The sequence below is a fragment of the Lontra canadensis genome, unplaced genomic scaffold (assembly GCF_010015895.1).
Source record: "Lontra canadensis isolate GAN:19392208 unplaced genomic scaffold, GSC_riverotter_1.0 scaffold70, whole genome shotgun sequence".
NCBI classification, from domain to species: Eukaryota; Metazoa; Chordata; class Mammalia; order Carnivora; family Mustelidae; genus Lontra; species Lontra canadensis.
In genome coordinates this window covers 3005809-3031025 of record NW_022631064.1, presented here as the reverse complement: position 1 = coordinate 3031025, position 25217 = coordinate 3005809, and the positions used below count along the sequence as shown (strand labels likewise).

Genomic DNA, 25217 nt, shown 5'->3' with positions numbered 1-25217 from the left:
TGCAGAGATGGACTTGAAGATTGAGATTTTTACTTGGAATTAACCAAAAGTTTAAAGATTGATTAGAAGTGTTTGTTTAAGGGGCACCTGGGTGGCTCAGTGGGTTAAAGCCTCTGCCTTTGGCTCAGGTCATGATCTCGGGGTCCTGGGATCAAGCTCCGCATCGGCTCTCTGCTCTGCAGGGAACCTGCTTCCTCCTTTCTATCTGCCTGCCTCTCTGCCTGCTTGTGATCTCTGTCTGTCAAATAAATAAATAATATCTTAAAAAAAAGAAGAGAAGCGTTTGCTTAAGAATTTTATATACTTAGGATACTCTGAGAAGTTAAAACTTTCCATCCATAAACAGAGTTGATGTTGCATATTTCTTTTTTTCTGTCCCTGAAACCTGCCACCATGCCTGGCCCACTGCAGACAACCCATAAATGCCTCTGGGGCAAAATATGATTCATGATCTCCACGTTCTTTTTCTTTTTCTTTCTCTTTTAAACTTCTACTTGTGTTTATTTTATGCTAAATGTATTCATGGGCCATATGTTTTTATTCCTTTGGTTTTTACTTGAGGTGTGTGTGTGCACGTATGTGTACATGCAGCCTCCTCTTCTGGTTTGGGAACAGTTCTTTTCAGCAAGAATCATCTCAGGGCAGCAGAGAGAGCTTATGTAGGGCTTAATTTATGAGCTCTTTAAACCTGGGATTCACCTTAGGGGTCTTGCTCACATGGACGTGCTCAATGACTAGAGAATCTACATCAAGAACCTTGAGTTCAGTGTTATTCCCTGCATTTTTAAGCATGTACAGTGAAAATTCAGTATCTTATTGGGCTTGGGACCTGTGTCCAGCCCTACTATTTGGCCTGGGCACATCTGCCATCTCCAGTAACATATCTCCCATCTGGTAACAATGGGATAGCACATTTTCTATAAAGTGACATAATTTTGGTGTCTTTTGGGGTATGTGTACCTTCTATGGCTTGGGCAGTTTCCAGGGTATTCTTAAAGTGAACATGGAGATTTGAACCTCTTGATTTGCACAATTGTGTGTGTGTGGGGAGGGTTGGGTGAAGTTAAAATAAACCACTTTCAGAGACCACCTCAGACCTATAGGGGAAGAGGAAACTATCTCCCCCTTATTTTGCCTGAAGATAGTAAAGTATATTTTGAAACAGATTTTAGGAAATTCCTGGTTCCTCTTTCAGTAACTAGGGTTTCCACCCTTGATGGAGCCTAGCTGAATGTGAAGCGATTCTTCCTTCCGGAGCCTCTCCAGCTCCTCCCTGCCCCCCACGCCCCCGCTCTGTTTTAGCACCCGTGGTTGTTATTCAAGCAAAACTTGGGTGCTACAGCTAATAGTTTTTGTCACTTAGAACATCTCTTTTCTCATTTCAGAAGGTGGATGTCACCAGCAGGGCTGTGATGGAAATAATGACCAAAACAATTGAATACCTTCAACCCAATCCAGGTAAGGGATTGTTTTATGCTTTCAGGATGTCCCTCCAGGTAACTTGTAGTTTCTCTTTGATCGACATTTAGGTTTGGTGTGCTTCTTCCTCAGCCCTCCTTTCTGGAGCTTCAGTGACTTTCCTGTATAGCACCTTTGGTGGTAGGTTTCAGGGACAGAAAAGGAGGGAGAACCTCTTAAGGTTGACATCGAAGTAACTGGAGCATTCTGGGATATTTTGTCTGACCCTAGTGTATTTAACAAATAGCATAGCACGGACATCTTGGGTGGCACATCATGTCAGGGTAGCTGCAAGCTGTTAGCCATCAAACTTAAATTTTCAAGTTATGGTAAGAAAGAATTGGGATAGTTTTAAGATAAGATCTAGTAATTTCTACAGGGTGTGAAAGAGTAGGAAGTTCTTGTGAAATACAGAGGGTTTCTGTTCATACAGCATCACTAGAGTTTTTGGAAAGTTGTTCTTAATTTCAATGCCTCTCTGAGTATATGGCTGGTTAACATTTGTTCCTGCTAACTTGCTATGCTCCCAGAGAGGGAAGTTGTAATAGAGAATTTAATGGATCTACCCCTTGAAAGGAGAACTAGGCAGAGCTGAGCAGTGTCTGTAGACACAAGGTATAACAAAGCAGAAAGGTCTGTGTCATTGACCTCCTCACTCCTCTTCCTGACATCAGTTCCTAACACAGCGTATAGAAAGGATGGAAGAAAGCCTTGAGGCAAGGCTGAATGTATTTACGTGAGAAGTATGAATATTTGGAAAACTGCTCACTTTTAGGACTAGGTTCTTTGGGAGTTTCAGGTTGGGAGTCTAGTGTCTTTGGTGTTTCTGGGGAGGGTGGTCTAGACACTGTGTCAGCCCCAGTGTGTTTGGACACAGAGCACTAGTAGCAAGAGGTGAGAAAAGGAGAAGGTGTGGGGTAAGAGGAACAAGTGAAATTGGAAGTATTGACTAGTTCTCTACTGCCTCCTGCTGCTGGCCGAGCTCTCAACCAACCTTTATTTACCTGTGAGAGCACAGCTGCTGTCTTGAAGATGAACAAACTTTATAGGAATAACATTTTTGATTTTTACTCTTTTTAAAATACGTAAGAGATGGGATTACGTAAGGAAGGAAAATACAGAAGTAAGTATAGTAAGGTTATAGGAACTAGGAATGTAGCTGATTGTGAACCAAATGATTAGTAAATTAGACAAAGAATACCAAAAATGAAGTTCCTAATTTTTATCAGAGCCACCTTCATGACCTTTATATTCATTCCACAGAGATGCAAGGATCTCTTAGGTAGTCATTTATTTCTTAGGATTCCTATCACAACTGTGATAGGTCAGGTTCTGAAGAGAGATGCTCACCCTGTTTCACCATAAGAAATCATTGAATAAGGGCAAAAAATTTGTATTTTCATCTTTGCGTAGAATTTTGAAGTGCTCTCTGATCTCCTGGGATTTATACATGTATTGTGCTGGTAACTCATTTTTGTAAGGTGAAGATAATTATAGAGTAAGGAGGGAAAATAGACTATTTATTGAGCACTAATGCATTTTTAGGGTGGGCTAATTATGTACACCGTCTCAACTCTGAAAATAACGATTTTTTCTGATTGGAAAAATAACACAGAGTTGAACAATTCATAATTATGGAAAAGCGACTAAAAATCCATCATAAAACACATCCTTAGTGGAAACCATCAGTGTTCTTGAGTATAATGGAACTCTGTTATAGATAGCTACAGTATGTTGAATGGTATGCCCCCTCAAAATTCAGACCACCCAGAATCTCAGAATCTGGCCCTATTTAGAAATAGAGTCTTTACAGATACAAATAGTTAGTGATCTTGAGATGAACTCGTTCTGGAGTTAGTGTTGGCCCTAAAGCAATGATTGGTATTTTTGTAAGAAAGGAAGACACAGAGACATAGGGATGAAAACCATGTGAAGTGGAGGCTGAGATGGGAGTGATGTGGCCACAAACCAAGGAATTCCAAGAGCTACCAGAAGCTGGAAGAGGCAAGGAAAGGATTCTCCCAGACAGCCTCTGGAAAGAACCAACCCTGCAGACACCTTGATTTCAAGCTTCTGGCCTCTTGAACTGTAAGAAAGTAAATTTCCTGTTGCATTAACTCACACAGTTTGTGGCAATTTGTTGTGGTAGCCTTAGAAAACTAACACAGTGGGCTAACCTTATTTTCTGCAGGAAGAAACATGGGTCCGAAAATTTAAGAAACGTTCCCAAAGTCACACATCTTGGAGGGGATGAGGTCAGAATTGGAATCCAAGTTAGGGTACAACAGAAATTCAGAAAGGAAACAAATTGTGGGATTGAGACTTAATTTTATTTTAATAAGATTACAGAAAGAGGTCATGGGAGAGATAAGAATTTTTAGAAATGACATTTTTAATAAAATGTTTAATGTGCTTACTAGCTGCCAACATGTTGGTTTGTTTTATGGATGTTTAAAAATTGAGTGGACATTTGTCACCAAGAAGAACAATTAAGGCCACCACTCAGGCAATCCCAGTTTCATTTCAGAAAAGCAGTTATATATAGGCAGGCCACATATGTGTACAAGTTAGGTCCAGAACAAAACAAAATTTTGTAGACTTATTCTATAGAATTCGGACGATCTGTATCTAATTGGTCTATGATGGATATGATTTAGTCCCTCCATCAGTTTCTCACGCTGAGAGCAGACACTTCGCTATAGCACTTCTGCAAAGTGGCTGGTTCAGTACACTTGTTCACTATCCAAGTGTCCTTGACAAGGGTATGCAGGAGTCTAGCAAACACTCAGAGATACCTGGTCTTTGGGTACAGAAAAGCAGAAAGAATATTCTCAAACTCATACTTGGTAAATACTTTGAGCCTCTCAATGACCTCAGGAACTGTGTCAACCAACATGTTTCCCTAGACGCTGGTCCTGAATGAGTGAGATCTAGCTTGGGTCAGGACAGAGCCTGGTGCCAGCCAACAGATTTACATGGATAGGCTGGTAGGCTCTGTGGAAATTCATGCTTTGAAGGTACTTTGAGAATGAATATCTTGCATTAATTTAGTATTCTGGGATGTGTTCTGGCTTTCAGATCTTGTGGCTTTCATATCTTTTATATTCTTAAAACCCAGTTCCTATTGAAGTGATGACCAAAGAGAGTTTGATTAATTTTCATGAATCTGTAGATATGCTCTACACTGTGTAGGCCCCTTATCCAAACTCGCCTGCTTCCAGAGTGAGGTTTTTAAAAGGAAAATCTGATCATATTATCTTGCATAAAACCTTTCAATGGCTTTTCATTGCTTTTATGATTAGGTTTTAAATTTTCAACATGGCTTAAAGGACCCTCCTTGCGGGGTTAGTTTGCCCTTTCCCCTCTACCTTGGCAGGCAATTAGTACCCTCTGGTGCAGCATAAAGGTCATTTAAAAGCCTTCCTTGACCCCTGACTAGTGAGGTTCCCCTGTCAAGATTCCTGCTGCCTTTCCCTGGTGGCACACTCCACACTTACTGTAAATGTGTGTGATATGTGTGCTTTTGTTTGTCTTCCTCTGTAAGGACAGAACTGTGCCTGCCTTATCCCCATGCCCAGTCCCCAGGTCAGGTCAAGGCAACTGGTGGCATTTGGGTATTTGAACAAATGAGTTATGAAACACCATTGACAGTCATTGGCTAAAGTGACAAAACTGCTAAAATATAAAGAGGAAAAGGAGAGGGGCACCTGGGTGGCTCAGTGGGTTAAAGCCTCAGCCTTCAGCTCAGGTCATGATCCCAGGATCCTGGAATTGAGCCCCGCATCAGGCTCTCTGCTCAGCGGGAAGCCCGCTTCCCTTCCTCTCTGCCTGCCTCTCTGCCTACTTGTGATCTCTGTCTGTCAAATAAATAAATAAAAATCTTAAAAAAAAAAAAAGAGGAAAAGGAGAAACTCTTGCTTTTCCCTAAACCATCAGCTCTACCCATATAACTAACGTTTATCAAATGCATTTATTTTTATGCAGAGATCAACTTTAGATGTTTTAGGGATAAAAATAGGACCAAGATTGGGCTTCAGGCCTCTGGTACTTCACAGCTGAGTAGCATAAGATATATACACCCTGAGGAGACCTGGAGGGCTTCACAGCTAATTCCTCCTGGAAATTCCAGGTCACTAATGAAGTGAGCAAGGGTAAATGGGGTCACAGGTTTACAGGTGTATGCTGTGAAGCAGGGCTTTCAAGAATATAGACCAGAGAGCTGTAAAGTCTTCTACCGTGGATTGTGAAATATTCTGAATGGAATAGCATAAACAAGTACAAATTTGCAACCTACTGAGAAATAATTCAGACATGAAAAATACTGTACCTTATATTCTTATATTCAGCCCTTATATTCTTATGGCATAAAAACAAAGACCATTCCAAAAGATAGAAATCAGTTTTCTTATACAAGTAGTCTGATGCCTTATGGAGAAAGAAGTACTAAATCAACAATGCTGAATAGAAAAAAGTTGCAAGCCACATGTATAATTCTGAATTTTCTAGTAGCCACATTAAAGAGTAAAAAGAAAAGGAAAAATGATTTTAATAATGTTTTTAACCCAGTATATCCAGAATTTAACCAATATTAAAATATTGAGAAATTTTACTTTCTTTTTTATTCTTGTGCTATGTTTTGAAATTCATTGTGTTATTTCACACTTACAGCACAACTCAGTTTGGACTAGCCGCATTTCAAATGATTGATAGCCTCATGTGGCTGGTGGTTCCCATAATGGGCAGCTCAGGATAATTTGCCATTTAAGCTATCTATTATATTTTGATATATGTTTGATGTTTAGCTCATTGGCTTATGTGTATTGGTGGTGGCTTGTTTGTTTTTTCAGTAGAGAAATGAACCCTTGATTTTAGACTTAGAATATCTTTCATTTTTTTTTAACCTTCTGCAAATCTATTACATGGCATTGTGCTAGAGATCTTACTCTGAAATAGAATGATGGACATGACCAGATTGGGCTCTGTTTACTTCCCAGTCTTAGCTTAGTGATTGTGACAGAGGTTTTTTCAGTTTGCAGTGAAAAGTTGTTCTGACCCTGAGAAGTTGCATAAGCCTATGCAAATTTCCAAGATGTGTAGATAAAAAGCAGTTTGGACATGAGAAATTACTGTGCATGGTCAAGGTTTGGTTTTGTACAGAAGTGCTATTTCCTTGAATGCCCACATGAGTTAGCTTTCTCCAACATGCCTCAGATTGGGGTATTAAATTGGGATCATTTTGTGTCTATTCATAATTTTTTAATAGTAATTTTAAATTTCATTTGTGGAATGTTGCCTGTGGAAGTAAAAGCTGTATTAATTTTGAAATATCTCATTAGTCCCTGAAAAAGATACTACATCAAAATTGCTATACTTCTTTCCCACGGGCTCCTTTCAGAGATGAAAATGTACTGATTATAGGACATTTGGTGACAGTGGGACTGAAATCAATACATGTATTATTTGGCATTTGTATATTCAAATCCTTGGCTACACAGCATCCTGAAATTGCTATGTTTCCTGGAGGGCAGGTCCTCAGCTGTATTCATCTTGTTTTTCAGGGCTCTTAGCATTGTGCCTGCTTCATTGTTTGCCTTCAGTAGGTCTTCTGATTAGATGCCAGAATGAATGTATCTATTTTTCTCTTAAAGAATAGGGGATATGTTTGGAGTCTGGTAGCCAGAGGTTTTACTTTTCTAAATCCTGACACTGAAGAGTAAGGAAAATGCATAAGGACAGATAACAAAAGTAATTGTGAGGAAAATGTTGCTGCACTTGAAAAGAATCGGGTCTTTTAGGGATGAACATTATCAAAGAGGAAAATAAGGCGGGTGGTATGTGGTGTTGTCTGTATACTATATGTACTGAACAGGCTGCAGAGTTTTCCTGTTTTCACTGCATCTTTGGGAAAAATACTGAAAATGATTAGTTTCCTAGTATATTTGAGGTCCCTTAAATGACCCGGTTTTAAGTCAGTGGGCACTGGTAGATTACTGATCCTCATTTCTGTGTCTCTAAAGACTGGTAAGCCAGACCTTATTTAAAATGTACTTAATCATAACAGATATCAGACAATTAACATGTGCATATATGCAGAAAATTAAGCTAATGGAGTCTCACTCTAATAACCTTGAGTCACTGATCCCCTACTTGCATGTGGTGGTCCTGCTCTCAGTCCCTCCAGGTCCCTTCCCCTCCCTTGCACCCCTGCAGGCTTCCTGGCCTTGTAGTCTCTCTGTGGCTTCGCACTCTTTCCTGCAGCGGGACTTGGCACTTGGTTGTTCCCATCTCCTGGAATGCCCACCTGCCCCTTACCTGACATCTATCCTGTTACTCATCCTTCCTGCTTTGTCTTAAATATCACCTCCCCCGAGAGCCACTCCCTGAGCCTCCTCTGAAGCAGCTCCACTCCACTGTTGCATTCTCGTGAGGCCCACACGTGAGTCCCCCTCCACAGATCTCTCCACTGCTTCCCATTTAGAATAACATTGGAAGTTATTTTTGGGATAACGGGGTCGACAGTCTGACTTCATCTCCCACATTCCTGCCCGTCTCCCTCAGCTCCCTGGGCACCAGCGTCGCCAGCCTCCCCGCTGTTCCTCAGACACACAGCTCCCCCACTCATCCGGATGGTCCAGCCCTGCCGGCATCACCTGCTCCCACATCTTCTCAATGTCCTCCCTCAGGTCTCTGCTTCAGTGTCATCATATTTGTGTGGCTTCCCTGACCATCTTGTTTAAAACATTGCTCCTCATTCTTTAAACACTTTCTGTATTATTTTTCTTCATGGAATTTATCGCTGCTTAGACTTTTATTGGATGTTTACTCGTTAAGATATGACTGTAATGCACGTGGCCCAAGTGTAGAGTTGTTGTTCATACACTGCAAAGAGCCCTGTTCTTATCTTTTCTTGCATTTCTCACATGTTGTTTTTATGTGTTCAGTATCCTGCCTTCCTTCCTTCCTACTCCCCTGCTTTACATTCTCCACATAGCAGCAAGGTCATTCCATTAAAGATGTGACTCATATGTCATCATTCTTCTGCTTATTATTCTCCGGTGGCTTCTCACCGAACTGAGGGCACACTTACTGGCTGCAAGTCCCTCTGTGATTGGGCTCTTCCCCTGCCGCTGAGCTTCTGCTGCTCTCCATCCACTCTCACCGACTTCTTCTGACCCTCGCCATGCTCATCTTGTTCCCGCCTCAGGCTTTTTGCACATGAAGTTTCTCTGCCTGGGACTCTTCTCCTGGCTTCCTTGTGGCTGCATCTTCCTCTCATGCCATCTCTCTGTGTGGTCCTTCCCTGGACGCTCTGTCTGAAGTAGCTTCTTCTCACTCCTCTTATATCCCTTCTCTTCTATCACTGTTTGAAATTATTCTGTATTTTATCTTTTTTTAATTTAAATCTTTTTTTAAAAGATTTTATTTATTTATTTGAGAGAGAGGGAGAATGAAAGAGAGGTAAGCTAGAGAAGCAGATTCCCTGCTGAGCAGGGAACCTGGTGTGGGACTTGATTCTGGGACTCCAGAATCGTGACCTGAGCCAAAGGCAGTTGCTTAACCAACTGAGCCATCCAGGCGCCCCTCTGTATTTTATCTTTTTAAAAATCATCTGCTAATCACCCACATTCTCCATCTAGAATATAATCTCCACCAGGGTAGGGACCCTGTCCTGTTTACTATCTCTAATATAAAAATAGTGCCCTCGATATTAAATCAGTGCTATTTATCCCTCCCACTGTGTCATAAACTCATGAGAGACCAGACTGTATTTGTTTTGCTCATTTCTGTATACCCCGTACCTAGCACAGTGGTGCTTAGTAGCTGTTTAATTTGCTGAATGAATGAATCAAATCATGTTAAGCATATTTAAGCTCTATCTATAGGAGTAGCCGACCTCCCAGGTAGAATCATGATCTGCAGACTTGAACATGCCAGGATCAGAGTTGTTACTCTGTCTATGTTATATCTACTTGGTGTCATGTACAATTAATACATTTCACAGTTGCTTTGGAAAAAGTATGGCAGTATATAATCTCATGTTTAACCTCATTGGGCTGGAGCTATTGACAGAACATCCATATTTACACACACAGATAACTCTTCCCATTTTCACATTTCTGAAAACTGAAGTTTCAGAAGAGATTAAGTAATTTCCCTAAGGTCATGCAACAAAAGAATCAGATTTCATGTTCAGATACAACTGTCTCCATAGTCCATTTTGTTTTCACTGTCATATTCTACAAAATGGTGGAGATACCTTTAGTCTTGGGGTATGTGGTGAATTCAGTCTAGAGTGACCTCTAACGATCCATGCCTTTGCCCAGTTCCTTCCTTTTGAGTGTAGGTGGATTCTGTGCCTTGCTTCTAATCAAAAGAATATGGCAAAGTTAATGGGATCAGTGCTCATGTTGCCTTGATTAGGTTACAGTGTATGGAAAAGTGCATGGGATGTTCCCCTGTGATCACATTGCTTTGTATAAATCTTTCTGAGCAGACCAGAGTGAGAGAGATTCTCCTACTGGCCTGGAAGAAGGAATGATCATGTTAGGACTGCTGAGGGAGCAGGCTGAGCGTCAGGGGTTGAGGGTAGCCTCTGGACTATAAGGGTGTCTATAGCTGAGAGGCAGTAGGAAGCTAGGGCCTTTAGTGATACAACCACAAGGAACTGAAATTTTGTCAACAACCTGCGTGAACTGGGAAGCAGATTGTTTTCCCATATAAGCTTCCTGATACCAAGATGGCCTGGCTGATATCTTGACTATAGCCTGTGAGACCAAGAACAGAGGACTCAGTAAATTGCACCTGGACTTCTAACCTACAGAGACTGTGAGATAATAAAGGTGTGGCTTGAAGCTACTAAGTTTGTGGAACTTTCTTATGCAGCATGAAAAACCAGTACAGTATGGCTGTTTGTTCCCAACTAGAGCTCCTGTTTCAGGCATCGCACCGTCGGCTGAGGTCATCTGGCCATTTGCCCTGTTGGCTCCCTGAATACCTTCCATGGGAGCAGAAAGTAGATTAGGAGAACCTGTCTGCATCTTTTCAGCTTAAGATAGTCTCCTGAATTCCCTAGGGAGTGGTAGGACAGGTCCACTCTCTGCTAAGACTGAAGATACCTTTGAAACATGAGACAGTGAAAAGCATGGGCACAGTGCCTGACACTTTGTAGGGGCTCAAGAAACATCCCTCACCCTCCTGGAGCTGGCAAGGTCTGCCTAGCTGAGGATATCTCAGGGGCTTACCTAGCAACTCCTCCACAGTGAGATGAACAGTAGGATGAGGCCTCCACAGATACAGTCCCCAGGGAGAAGTCCCACTGTAGGTCCCTCCCTACACACGGGGCAAATGTCCACCCTCTGACTGCTTCCTGAACTGGAAGAAGTAAAGGCTCATGGTGTTAGTACTTAGAGGGTTGTGTTTGTGTATTTTTTCAAACTGCAGGAGCCATTTTATGCTCCTGTGCGGTAATCACCTGCTTTCCCAGGGCTCCCTATTATGTCCTGTATTGGCACCTAGCAATGCCCCTTGTGGAGGTGGGAGATGTTTGCTGTCCCATTTTATGGATTCTTAGGGCTGCTGTGGACCACCCCTCAGTGTCTTAAAATACTTCTCTGCTTCCCACTCAACAGGGCATAAGAGAGCCTTGGAGAGAAGTGTTACATAATTACCATTATTTGGGTTGAGAGTAGCATAATCCAGTGCTAGAGTTAGAGTGGGCAGATCTTCCTCTTCCCTTTCCTCAGTCTCTAGAAGAATATTTATAGAATATTTAACTTCAAAAGAAACTGCATAGGTTTGAGGAAATTTACCTACGTCCTTGCTGTCATGTGTATCTTTTGCGTCCTTTACTAATTGTCAGTGTGCAAGGCCAGGGAGCACATTGTTTACAGTACCGGGAGCATCAGGGGCTCATTTCAGATTTGTAAATCTCTTGAGATCTCACCTGGGAGACTTAGGCCAGGACACATTCATCAAGGGTTGCCGATGTGAAATATATGCTAAAGTGTTGTTTATTACATACAGTTTGTTGCAAATGTTAAGCTCCAAATCTAATTTAGTGTGATTTGGGGATTTATGCTCACATTTCAGTTGTAATATCTGCACTACGCTTTACAGACTTATTAAAAATAATTCAGAATTAATTTATTGCAACAACTAAAGGCATCATTGAGTCTTGATAGGTAATGAAGAGGTAAACAGACTTTTAGCTCTTGGTGATTTTGATGAAATGGCTATCAGTCACAGTTTTCTCCAGCCAAAAGAGGGAAAAGAACTCACATTTATTTAGCACCTGCTTTGATTACATATGTCACAATTGCTGTGCTTTTACCATCACAACAATACTATCACTAAGTATTGTCATCCCCCACTTATTACCAGGATCAGTGAGGCTGGGGGGCGGTAAGCTCCTCTCTTCCCTGCAGAGTTGGTGAATGGTGGAGCTGCAATTTGAACCCTGTCCTGTGTTATTTCTTTGATAGCATGTGTCCTCACATTAATTAGTAGGAAATGGAAATAGATTCTGTCACACGGGAGAATGCAGTTCTTAAAAAAGAGGCTGTATGAACACATTTATATATCCTTTGTCCTCTAAATTTTAACCTACTTGTTCATAGTGTTTGCTGAATTAAGTAATTGATTACTACTAATGAAATGTAATAATTTCTACAAGAAGGGAAAATAAATCACCTTTCTTGTTTCCTTGAAATAGCTATTTTATCTTTAAAAAATTCTTATTTTTTGTGAAGAACCATAAACAGAAACCATTAGGAAACAGAAATCATTAGGAAATATTCTGGCGATAGTGTTCCTTCTTGTGGAAATAAAAGCAAAAATAAAAAAGGCATAAAAAAAGGAATAAAGCTCAGATCTTTACAGTGGAGTTTTTAAAGTAAGACCTTTTGGTTTTGAACTCAGCGATAGTTTTGCAAAGGATAAGTTTCATTGATTTTGAAAATTAACATTAGGTTGTACACGCTAAGACCTCTTCATTTGTAAATGATCTAGTCCACTTATCCTAGTGAGTTCTAGTGTATACATATAGGTTCTTGCATTTGAAAGATTGCAGAATTCAGGTAAGCCAGTCCTCTTATGTTGAAGTGAGGAAGCATAGGTCTAGAGGGGGTTAGGTAGCTCCGCGAGGTCACATAGACGGAAAACCATCTCCATTCCCCTGACTGACGGTGCGGTACTCATCCTGCTTCCCAAATCACAGTGTCTATCACACTTCCTTACCTCTGCATTTTTAATCACCTAACAAGAGTAAATATAGCTAAAGCTGACAAGTCCTGATTTGACCTATTTTAACAAAGATGTTAACAAAACAACAAGAGCCAGAGTGGCATTCTGGGACGAGACTGAGCTTTGGAGACAGAGCTAAGATGCAGTTTTGGCTCCGCTTGTTGCTATGTGTCATTGGGCAAGTTGCACCATTTCTCTGTGCTTTACTTTCCTTATATACAAGATGGAGAAACTAAATCTGGCCCTCACATTATCAGGAGGTCTGAAGAGATGCTGCATGTGAATTACACACAGCAGATACTTCAGAGATGTTAGCTATGGGGTGAACCGTGGCCCTGATCTTTACTTTTTCAAAAATATATCCAGGTTCTTTCTAAATTTTCAAACCAGACACTTATGAATAATAGTAGGAATCATTAAGTGTTTGTCCTCAACAGATCTCTGTTTCTTTGGACAAGGAACAGAGTTAGGTTTGGTTTCTGTGAGGTGGGTAGAGAGGTAGAAGGGAATTAAGTCATTTCATTAAATCTGGAAAATTTATTCCATGTCTTTGGTCTCCACTATTGAATGCTACATTCATTAGGTTAGAACATGAAAATGTGACTTGGCATACCATGACCGCCCCTTCCGATTGTCATATGTGTTCATCAACACAAGCCAGAATTGGAGGTTGGCTTTTCTTCTTCCCTGTGGTGACAGGTGCCCTGTCACTGTGTTTTCTTACTTGAAATTTCACAGTTAAAGAGCGACAGAAGCCACTTCAAGAACATAATACAGCAGTTTAAAGCAGGTTGTAATTTTGTTTTTATTTATGGAGGGTCTCTCCCCAAACCCTCCTGTCATTGTTGAGGGTGGGGAGGAAGATGAAGTGCAAAAGGGCAGACTCACAGCCCATCCTTGTCCTCCCCTACTTCCGGGAACATCCACTTTCTTCACCCTGTCCCCCTGCATCCCCTCCTACTCTGTGCTCACATTTGTGCTAGCCTTTTCATTCCAGATTTCTGTGTTCCTTAGAGAATTCTAGAATTCTAGAATGTCTCTAGATCTAGAGACATTCCATTTGCTATAGACCTTGATTTTTAATTACAGTGAGTGAAACTTAAAAAAGAATTAGGACTCCCCCCCCCCCCCCTTTTCTCCCCTGAGGAAAGAGAACACTCCATCCTCTGCTATTGCTGTCTTTGGGACAAAACCTCCTTAGAAAATACTTTTGTCTTGGCCTCAGAGGCTTGGGATCCATACATCTTCACATTTCACAGAAGCTTTCTAGAAAAAACCTCAAGGTTTTCCAACAAATGTCTGTCAAAACCTCAACACCCACTCATCTGAGTGTGCTACATCCTGTTTTAGAGATAGAAAAGGAAAGCTATTTCTCTCTGCACTTTACCCACAGAACTCTTGACACCAGACACTGGGGTATGTCTCATGCTGACCAATTTGCCAACTCCATTTGGTGTCCTGCAGTTCACTTCTGATACTATCTTCCTGGAGGTAGTGTCAGTTCTCACAGGTTAAGGGCTCAGCACCACAAGATTGCCCCAACATTGGATACCAGTGCCAATTCTGAGCCTCTGGTGCTTCTGACCCTCCCCTCCCCACCATAGGTTTGATAATTTGCTTGAGTGGATCACAGAGCTCAGAGAAATACTTATTTAATGTTTACTGGTTTATTACAAAGGCTATGATTCAGGCTGTGGGGAAAGGTTGCATAGGGTGAGGTAAAAGAAAGGGGCCTCCAGAATGAATTTCTATTGTTTCAAGCAACCTAGTTTATGATACTTTGTTACAGCAGCCCTTAGGAAACTAACACAAAAAGTAATAAACTGTTTACTTCAGATTGCTCCTAAGTCTCTGCAACACTCACTTTGGGTGTCTTTATAGGTTCAAATAGACCTTTTATCCCACATAACTCTATTAGCCTTCCTTGGCGTAATGCTCACTTGGAGGAATGTTCTGACTGGAAGCGAGCAGGGCAATGCCGTGCATTTTCTTCAAGGGGGTTTCTATCGGTAGTCCATACAGCAGCCAACGGCTATCTCCTGGCTTTCCAAGGGACAGCTTGGGTACTAGAGAATGAGAAGACAACAGGTGCAGGGGAAGAAGGGGCTTAGAGATTCCATGTCCTGAATAGGAGGCAATATCACGAGCATCATTTGTTACTTCTCAGGTCCTAGTAAGGGATATGGCCAGTTACAAGATTCTCTGTACTTAGAGAAGCCTAGAACGAAGGCTTGCCACCTTGCCACCAGGCACTGATCATTCATTCATAATCCTCCCAGTGTATCAATCAGCAGTGAAATTTACCAAAAGCCGTATTACCTGGTTATAGGTGATATTACACCTTTATCAGGTCTCTAGGACAACAAAGCAAGAGAGTTAGCTCAGTCATTTTTATTCACAGGGAAGGAGAAAGGATTTTAATATTTTATTTATTGTCTTTTACCCATCAAAGTGAACCTAGACTAGAAACTTCTGTTAAGTCAATGTTATAGCTCCTTTAGATTTAATCCACAGACATAGAGGTAGTGGGGCAGAGAGGAGGGAGGTGATAGTGTAGAATTTTCTGAATATCCTCTTGTGCTTTCCTTTCCTCTTCTACCAACTCTGTTCCTTTTACCTAGATGGGGCTGTCTTGTCCCTATGCTTAGTGTCATACTAGAGACAGCATTAGATTTTATATCTAAATCTGCAAACTCTAAAAACTTTCATCTTGTCCATGATAATCTGGGAATGCTATATTTGTTTAGTTCAATATAACTCTTGGTTAACCTACTTCCCATACAAAAAACAATTTTTCATATTAGTGATAGCTTCAGTTTTACTCAATATTTCCTCAAATGCCAAGCACAGTGCCACATACTTTAAAAACATAATTTCTAATCCTCACAACAACCCATCAAGGTAGCTTTAATTTTTTGCATTCTATAGAAGAGGAAAATATTTTTTTAATTATGTGTCACGTTTACTCTAGTATTCTAAGTCCTGGACACATATCAATAAAAGAAGTAGAACAAGACTCTGACCTCACAGAGCCTCCAGTCTAGTGAAAGAAGATTGACAGAGAGTAAATATCCAGTGTCAGGCAGTGGTACAAGTACATAGGACTGTGTCTCCTATTTTGAATGACATGGGAACCCATTAAAGGGTTTTGAGAAGGGTGACCTGATCTGATTTACACTGAAAGGGATTCATAGACAGAATAGGTTATGAGTGAAAGCAGGGAGACCAGTAGGAGCTTTTTTAAACAACCCAAGTGACAGATGACAGGGCTTCTGACCAGAGGGACAAGTGCTCTGATTCTGGGTATGTTTTGAATGCAGAGCTGACAGAATTTACTGGCAGAGTAGATGTGCGGTATGGGACAGAGGGAGACATCAAAGATGACTATAAGGCTTTGGGCCTAAGCAGGTAGAAAAATAGGTGGAATTAGATTAACTTATACAGGGAATACTGTAGAGTTTAGCTTGAGCATGTTAAACTTGAAATGTGTAAAAATCCTCATGATGTTAAGTAGATACTAGATCTATGAGTCTTTAACACAGTGGAGAGGTATGGGCTGGAAAGAAAAATTCCAGAATCATAAGCCTACAAAGTCAGCAAATTGATTGTCTAGCCCAACAAGAGGTGGACTCCTTTGCCCAAGTGTGCTTGTTCACATCTCCGGGGTACCCTTAGGGAAATGTTTTATGGTTTGACCTCCTAGATATTCTAAATCAGTAAGACAGAGGTGGAGTCTTCAAATCTGGTTTTAAAATGTTTTCTAAGACATATAGATCAATGGAACAGAATAGAGAGCCCAGGAATAAACCCATACATGTATGTTCAATTTATCTATGACAAAAGGGGCAAGAATATTCAATGGGAGAAAGATGGTCTCTTCGATAAATGGTGCTGGGAAAATGGAACAGCCAATTGCAAAAGAATGAAATAGGACTACTTTCTTACATCATACACAAAAATAAACTCAAAATGGATTAAGGACCTATATGTGAGACCTGAAACCATAAAACTAGAAGAAAGCATAGGTAGGCAGTAATGTAATTTCTTTGACATTGGGAAGACCCCCTTCCCACTTCATACTTTCCCTAATTGATGTTAAGAATCTTTTTTTCCCCAAACCAAAATCTGATTTAATCTGAATTGAAGCTCTTTCAAAGGTCTATATCTGAAATAACTCTGTCAGAAACCTTTGAACAGGAATCATTGTCTACAAAATAAAATCAAAGCTCCTTAGCATAAAACTCAGGCCTTTACCATCTGTTTCCAACTTTGTGGCCTCTTCACCTAAGCTGCAGCCTTTCTCAAGTTTCCAGATACACCAGGTACTTTCATGTACCTTTGCTCATAGTCTCCAGGGGGCTAGAAAAGTCTTTCCCACGGCTCTGCCCTACAGCTTACTTTTTGAAAAAGCCCAGCTCAGGTGTCACCTGTTTCATGAACCTTCCTAGCCTTACTATTCTAAATGGAATTCACTGCTCTTCTCTGTGATGTGAATACATTAGGACCTTACCCACAGTATGGGGTCCGCTTTGTGTCAAGGTGAGTGGAGTGACCTCTGACTCTCCAAATAGACAAGAAGCTCATTGAAGGCAGTGGCTGTCCCTTGCTTCTCTTAGAGTCTCACTAGCATAATTCCTTCCACATAGTAGGTGCTTAATAAGTACTTATTATGTTTCTTTTATAATGGAAGAGCTTAAAAGATTTTTTTTAAATTTCTTTTCAGCGTAACAGTATTCATTGTTTTTGCACCACACCCAGTGCTCCATGCAATCCGTGCCCTCTCCAACACCCACCACCTGGTTCCCCCAACCTCCTACCCCCCGCCCCTTCAAAACCCTCAGATTGTTTTTCAGAGTCCATGAGCTCAAAAGATTTTTGATAAATACTAATTCAATCAGGCAGCGCAAATCCATGTATCAGAGAATACATAATTGTTTCTGGTGTAAACTATTTATTGACTTTCACTAAATTAATTTTGTATCCCCTTAGATAGGGTTTACAGTTTAGCTTAGGAACCCTCTTTTGTCAGGGAAAAGAGACCCCATATTCTGGGCTCACACAATTGGGAGATTGTGTGATCAATTTCTTAAAACCAGTTTTTCATGACATAATTTAGAGGTGAATTGCTACCCAAGAGCCAGGTTCAGTGAGAGTAAATGGGAAGCAGGAGTCCTCCCTTCTACATGTTAAGAAATGGAGGCAAGAGAAATGAAAAGCCTTGGCAACCTCAGAAATCTTAAAATCTCGTCTGTGTAAGGGGAATGGCAGCCAGATTGCCATCAGCATGACTCGCTTTCCCAAATCATCCCATCAGATCACAAAGTTAGCATGTCGTTAGATCTTATTGGCAGGCTCTAGCTCTGTTTCAGGGCACACTAGGAGGTTATGATGACTTTGAATAGGGAGGTCTTTCCAAAGGATTGGAAAAAATAATATATGCAAAAGAATTGGATTAAAAAAATAAAAACTTTTAAATAAAGGCATTTGGCCCACAGTTAATAAGTAAGCACATGCTGTATGGTCGGCCGTATGCTAGAATTCAGTAGGACATGTAATCAGGAAATAGACATGCAGCAAAGAGAGAAAATATCATGAGATCTGATCAGTGTTTATACAGGGCAGGATGGAGACATAAAATGAGGGGAGGGATCACCTATACTTGGAGGCAGTGCAGGTAAAGGATGATTGAGAAAGACTTGGTTAAAAAAAGCGGTGGGAGTGGGGGAAGTATGCTTGGTATTATGTTGGGCAGGTGGACTGAGAGAGGGAAGTCCATTCCAAAAGGAGCAGTTCTAGTAACTTGAGGAAACTGTTGCAAGTTTATGTCTGATGGCCAGGGTGTACTTTCCCTGAGCTCGGAGCTTTCTATCTAATAACAATCACCTTAAGTACGGGAGCTTGAAAGAGTTTATAGGATATCTAGATGTCTCCTTCCCCCCCGCCCCCAACTTTTTACAGATGAACCTGAGACTCAGAGAGGTTAGGTAATTCATAACACAATCACACAGTGGCCATCAGAAATAGCCCACATTTGTTGAATGTTTATCTTGTGCCAGCATTGTGACATATATTATGTCATTTAATCCTATGTCAACCTAGACCAGTGTTGGGGGAGGTACCATTTTACAGATGAGACACTGGTCTAGGCTTGAAGGCCAAAATTACCCAACATGAAATAGAACCAGAATTTGTACTCAGTCTAACTCCAAAGTCCTGGTCTTAATCCTACTTTGTTAAACTGGCTCCCTTTCCTGATGTTCTTTCTGCGATTAGCAGCTCACTCCTACCTAGTTATTCTCTTTTATGTCTGATTCTGAAAACACAGTTTTGCAGAATTGAAATATTTACAGCCGGTTTTGTTGACTTATTTTCCGGGTTCCGTCCAGGGTAGATTATGATTTTTTGAGTTGAGATATGAGATTCATTATATGAATCAGGGTTCAGTCAGGGAAGTAAAGTCATTGTGGATATCATGGAATAAAAGATTTATCATAAGAGAGCTTGTACAGTTATGGGAAGATCTGAGTAAATAAAGGTCAAAAAAGTAGAATTAATGGACGAGAGAAAAAGGTCACTGACCAGCCCTGACCCAGGTGAATGAACTTAGAAAGGAATCTGAAAGGTAGGCAGGTCCAGCTGCTAATGCAGAGCTGCAAAAGCTATAGAATCCAGTAGAATGTTGTTGGCTCTTCAAGGTCGCTGCCTCTGCATTTACAACAGAACATCTTTGGTGGGCCTAGGGTCACTGTTGATGAGCAGAGTCAGCATTTGAGAAGAGCTGGACACGGAATAGGGAAAGGCGGGAGCAAGGTGGAATCCATTTGTAGCCCTGCATCACTTTGTTACCCTCTCTATATAGTGACAGCTTCCAGAATGTTGTGACTACTGCTTCCCCTTCACCTCCCAAGTCTTGCACAGCCTTGCATTCTACCAGTTCTAACTGTGAAGCATGTGGGAAAGGGATTCTGGGAAATAGAGTTCCCCAAACACTCAAGCAGGCAGTAAAGCACTCCAGCGCCCATACTCAGAAAAAAGAACTTGGAAAGGGAAATAAAGGAGTGCTTTCCCCCATCTCCAGTGCCTGTTGTGTGTCTAAGCTAGTTACTCTTTTTGTTGTTTTTCATTGAATACAGAAAACAACCTATGAATGATTATTTTTAGGAATATACTAGCCAGCAAGATTTTGAGCCTGGATTTTTACCTATGTTTGTCTGAACCAAAGCCAATATTTACTTTAATGCACTATGCTGATTTCTCTGAGACATATGACCTAATGGCTTTCTTGTTCAGTTGGATTAAGAAATAAAAAATTTAAAAACCAAAAAGTGAAAGTTGTGAATTTTCTGAGTTTTCAGAGTAGTTACGACACTAGGCCAAAAAATAAACTGCCTTTTTATGAGCACAAAACAATGGAACACCCCCTCCCACTCATTTTATTTTGGAAAGGTTAATCTAATTTCACTTCTTGCTGTTGAAGTTGACTTAGATGCATTTGCTTCCAGAAATCAACTGGCTGTGGACTCATCAAGCCCTTTTCTTTGATGGTTTTCTGATGGCATTTTACTTTTTAATCTATATTTTTTCTTTTCCTGGCCAGTTCTCCTTAAACCAGTTAAGGTATAAAACTTTTTGGTTGAAAGATCCATGAGGTTGGAACAGTCCCCAATTGTCAAGATACCATGAATCTTGCTTATCCAGTTCAGCCACTAAATTAGGTCTCTTGAGGGAAAAGGGAGTGGGAGGTATTTTAAATTTAGGTTTTTTTTTTTTTAAATAAAGGAAATAATACATGTACATAGTATACAAAATCAAAGAATTTTATAAAGCTTTTTACAAAAAATTAGCAGTGCCCTTGGAGTTGCATTCTTTCCCCAATTCCCAGAAACAACACTTTTGGCTCTTTCTTTGTTTTTTCTTCTGGTCTTGAAACATCATGCTCATGTTGCTCCCTGCTTGGTTTTCCAGTTTTAAGTGTTCCCTATTTGATTCCCAGTTTGGAAGATGAGAATTGTTTGCTCTTCTCTTGTTTTCTCATTCTCCCACATCCTTTCCTTTCCTTATTATATATGTTTATGGCATAATTTTGTAAGATTAGTATTCAGTATTTACATTTTATGCCCTTGTAAACTTATACAGAGCTGATACATATAGTATGACTGTATTTCTTTTCTTTTACAATATTTTTGTTTTTCCTGGAGTTAATAATTGCTTTATTTTTCATTTTCTTTTTAAAAAAGATTTTGTTTATTTGAGAGAGAGACAGAGATAGAGAACACGAGTTGGGGAAGGGGCAGAGGGAGAAGCAGTCTCCCCGCTGAGCAGGGAGCCCCCATGGAGCTTGATCCCAGCACCCTGAGGTCTTGAACTGAGCCAAAGGCAGATACTTTACTGACTGAGCTACCCAGATGCCCCTGTTTTTCATTTTCTTCACTTTTTGTGTACCATGCATTACTTCTTTCCCAAACACTTTGCTATGCACGTGAATTTTCTCCCATTATATTGAAACAAGTCACATGTTCATTATCTTTGAGATATCTGGTGCTGCATTCTAGGTTGGTGGTTGTCTTAGTTTGAGTTCTCCCAGAAAGACTCCATGAGTCAAGGATTTGAGCACAAATGGTTTATTTGGGAAATGATTCTAGGAAATGTTAAGGGAAGTAGGTTAGAGGGGAAGCCAATTAAGGGTGCATTATAAAGCAAGCTATAGTGGTTGATAAGTGTAGCTTGATCTCATGGGGCTCATGGTGAGACTATAGCTCCTCTGTATGCATGGCTTCCTGTGCTACACATACCTGGTTATGATGTGTAGTATCAGCTACCATTGCCCCTCAATGTGTGATGCACAGTGGCAATCTTGAGATCACCTTTTGTCATCATTTTTACATCTTTCCTTACACTGAGTCTCTTTTTAGATTCTATACCTGTCCCTTTTCTTGATTTATACCTTCATTTTGGTAGAATCCCCCTTCCATTCACTTGGAAAGAAAAATGATCAGAAACCTTCCTTGTGTGTTTGAAAATGTCATTGTTCTATCTCCATGTTTCATTGATAATTTGAATATAGAGTTATATATTATTTTCTTTAAGAAAGTTGGAGTCATTGCTCCCATTGTTTTCTGAAGAAATGTCTCATGTTCGTGGTATTCTCATGTTCAATGATCTTCTAGTTCTTGATATTTATATAGAACCTATTTTATTCTTTCTGAAAGGTTTTAGGAACTTTTCTTTGTTCCCAGTGAAATTTCATATTAGTGGTCCTCTTTGTAGACCCATTTAGCCATGTACTGGGCATTCAGTGGACCCTTTCAATCTGGAAACATACATATACCAGTTCTGAGAATTTTTCTTTAAAATTTAAAAAGAATTTCTTCCCCTTCTATGTGTTTTCCTTTTGGAACTTTCATTATTTAACCATCAGACCTCCTGGACTAATCCTGATTTTAAGCTTTCTTCTGATTTTCCATCTCTTTTTAAAATTTTGTCCTCCTTTTAGGGAGATCTGCCTCAACTCTGTGCTTCTAATGATTTTTTAATTTTATATTTTAATTAAATTCACATATACAGTTAAATTACATTAATTTCTAAGAGTTCTTCTCTGTTTCTTTTTTTTATTTCACAGGCAAAGTATCTTTAGACACCTGAGAACATTAATGATAGTTATTGTAGGAAATTGCCTATTTGTTTTGGCTCTGTTATGTTAGAAGCCCTTTTCAAAATCTAGTGACAGTGTCTGTCTTTATCCACTTAGCTGTAGGGCAGTAAAGCTGTGTGGTGGTCAGTGGAGGCTTACAAACTGTAATGGGTTATTTCTAGGGTTATCAGCCTAGAGTTGTATTGGGTGCCTACAACTATCAGTGTCTTTAGGTCTCTTCTGGATTGGTTGTATACTCCAGAGAAGAATCTTCTAGTCCCCTACCCAATAGGTACTAACCTGGCTGCCAGTTCTCTGGGGAACAAGAAGGGGAGGTGGGTGAGGAATTTCACAGTTCAGTATGTGGGCTGGCCCTAGTGCCCTGTTTTTAATATGGAAACCCACCCTATGCAGGGTTGGTTATCTTTTCTTCTCTCCTAAAAAAATATTATATTTTTCAACAAAAGGAAACAAGTTTTCTAGTTCCCATTCTCTGTTATACCTCAAAAGGCTCTTAGGCACATGAGTCAGAGGATGGGGGTGTCACCTGAGAGACTGTAAAAATTTCTGAGAAAAGTAAAGTGGTGGAAAGGAAAAAAGAATAGTTTGAAGGAGAAGAGACCATATTATAGGAATTCTAATGTCTAAAATTTATATTTTCCTGGCTTATTCTCTGTTTCTTAAAAGATAGCTTTTAAAAAATCATTTAAAAACAATTAGGTTACATTTGAAGATGATGAATTCAGAGGTCTGAAGATTTCTTTTAAGAACACAGAAGTTTTACTAATCTAAGATTCTTGAGAAATATTTAATGAGTTTGTGAATGAATGTAAAAGTTAACCTCTTCATAATATGAATAATGATATATGGATTAATAGATATTTTAGATTATTTGAAGAAATAAACTAATAGATAGGGTTTTCTTCCTCTTTCTCATGAAAACATAGAATATATCCAAGATCTTCTTAAATGATTAGAAGAATAAAACTTTTTATAATTAACCAACATTGAAAATGATGACTTTGAAATTCAGCCACAGTATATTAAACCATTCCAGTGACTTCTGGTAATTACTTACAGCAAGATGACGTTTTACAGAACCAAGATATAAGCACAAATCAATACCAACTTTCTTTTCGTAAAGGAAGTAAGTTCTTAGAGTGTAAGATGGTCAAAACACAATTGAAAGGGGTTAACCACCATGTATGTTTTCAGTACTCTGTTTTTTTGGTCTCCATTTATCTTCTTTCCTTCTATTCATTCTATAATTCTTACTGTCTAGTGTTTGCTTATTTCACTTTTATTTGTGCTTATTAGTTCTTCTCTGTGTTCCCCCACTTCCTTGTGCAAATTAGCTGTCATTCCATTTATGCTGGTTGCCATTGTCTATTTATCTGACCTCTCACTTATACTATGAACACACCGAGGTCAGGGACTGTCTTTTCTGGATCTCTGATAGGACTTATTTTAGAAGAGGCTTTGAAAATATATTTTAATGACACTGTTCCCTTGAAAATGTGTGACCATGTGGAATTTTCAATTTTTGAAATTTAACGTGTATTATATATATTTTTCTCTGAAAAGCAAAGAATATGTGAGTTATATATATTTTTTCAGTTACCACCAGGCTTTACATATTAGGCCAGCTAACTGCTAACTGCTACTCACTGTGTGATTCTAAACTTGAAGATACTGCCCTCCAGAATCCTTCTTTGCTATGCCCCACCCCCACAGACTGGGGTGATGCTATCCTTCTGTAACTTGCTATAATTCCCCAGCATGGCACTAAGTATATACACTTCATTCTAATTGCTTTTAAGATAGATGTCACCCTTAATTCACTGTGAGCTTCCTAAAGGCAGGCAGCATAGCTGCCTTGTTCATTATATATCCCTGGGTCAGGGCCAGGAGGGACCCTCTCATGATTACTCTCCTCATCTCCAGTTTTGACCTTGGAAGCCCAAATTTAAATAAAAGTCTATTTATGACATACTGAAGTGTTAAATTACTACATTGTACACCTGAAACTGATATAACACTGTGTGTCAGCTAACTGGAATTAAAATAAAAACTTTAAAAAACCAAAGAATATTTGGAACCCACAATCCCAGCTTGCCTCAGCTTGATAGATGGCTGCCATGTCTACTTTCACCCTAGTATAAATCTGGGGGTTAATTCTCTTGCGAGATCTCTGAACTGTAGGATATCAGACACATACCTGAGCCCTAACCCTAATCCCAACCCCTAAACCCTAACACTAATCCTCTGAAGGATCCTGAACTGCAGGATACCAGGCACGTATCATCACCCTGACCCTAACCTTAACCCAAGGTCTGAGGAAAAAGAAAAGAGATGGTGTGTGTGTGGGTGTGTGTGTGTGTGTTTAATGAAATATTACTCAGCCATAAAAAAGAATGAAATCTTGCCATTTACAATGACATGGATGGAGCTAGAGAGTATAATGCTAAGTGAAATAGTCAGAAGATGACAAATACCATATGCTTCCACTCATACATGGAATTTAAGAAATAAAATAAGTGAGCAAATGGGAAAAAAAGAGGGAGGCAAACAAAGAAACAGACTCTTAACTATGATTAAGAGTTAACTGATGGTTATGGGGTCGGAGGAGAGGATGGGTGAGATAGGTGATGGGGATTAAAGGGTGCAGTTGTGATGGGCACCAGGTGTTAAAGGGAACTGTTGAATCACTATATTGTACACCTGAAACTAATATAACACGATGTTAAGTGATTGGAATTTAAATAAAAACTTAAAGACTCTTAATCTCACAAAACAAACTGAGGGTTGGGGGGGCAGGGGGCGGGTAAGGGGGTGGGGAGAGGGTGGTTGGGTTATGGACATTGGGGAGGGTATGTGCTATGGTGAG

General features: G+C 40.0%; 1 protein-coding gene across 2 annotated transcripts in view; it reads left to right on the top strand.

Moving 5' to 3' along the window:
- The window catches only part of SH3GL2 (SH3 domain containing GRB2 like 2, endophilin A1), a 203009-nt gene that overhangs the window by 166962 nt on the left and 10830 nt on the right, over positions 1 to 25217 (top strand). For both annotated transcript variants that reach the window (XM_032880525.1, XM_032880526.1), the window contains one exon: positions 1386 to 1458. In XM_032880525.1, the coding sequence (XP_032736416.1) occupies positions 1386 to 1458 (73 nt within the window). The remainder of the gene's footprint in view (positions 1 to 1385; positions 1459 to 25217) is intronic.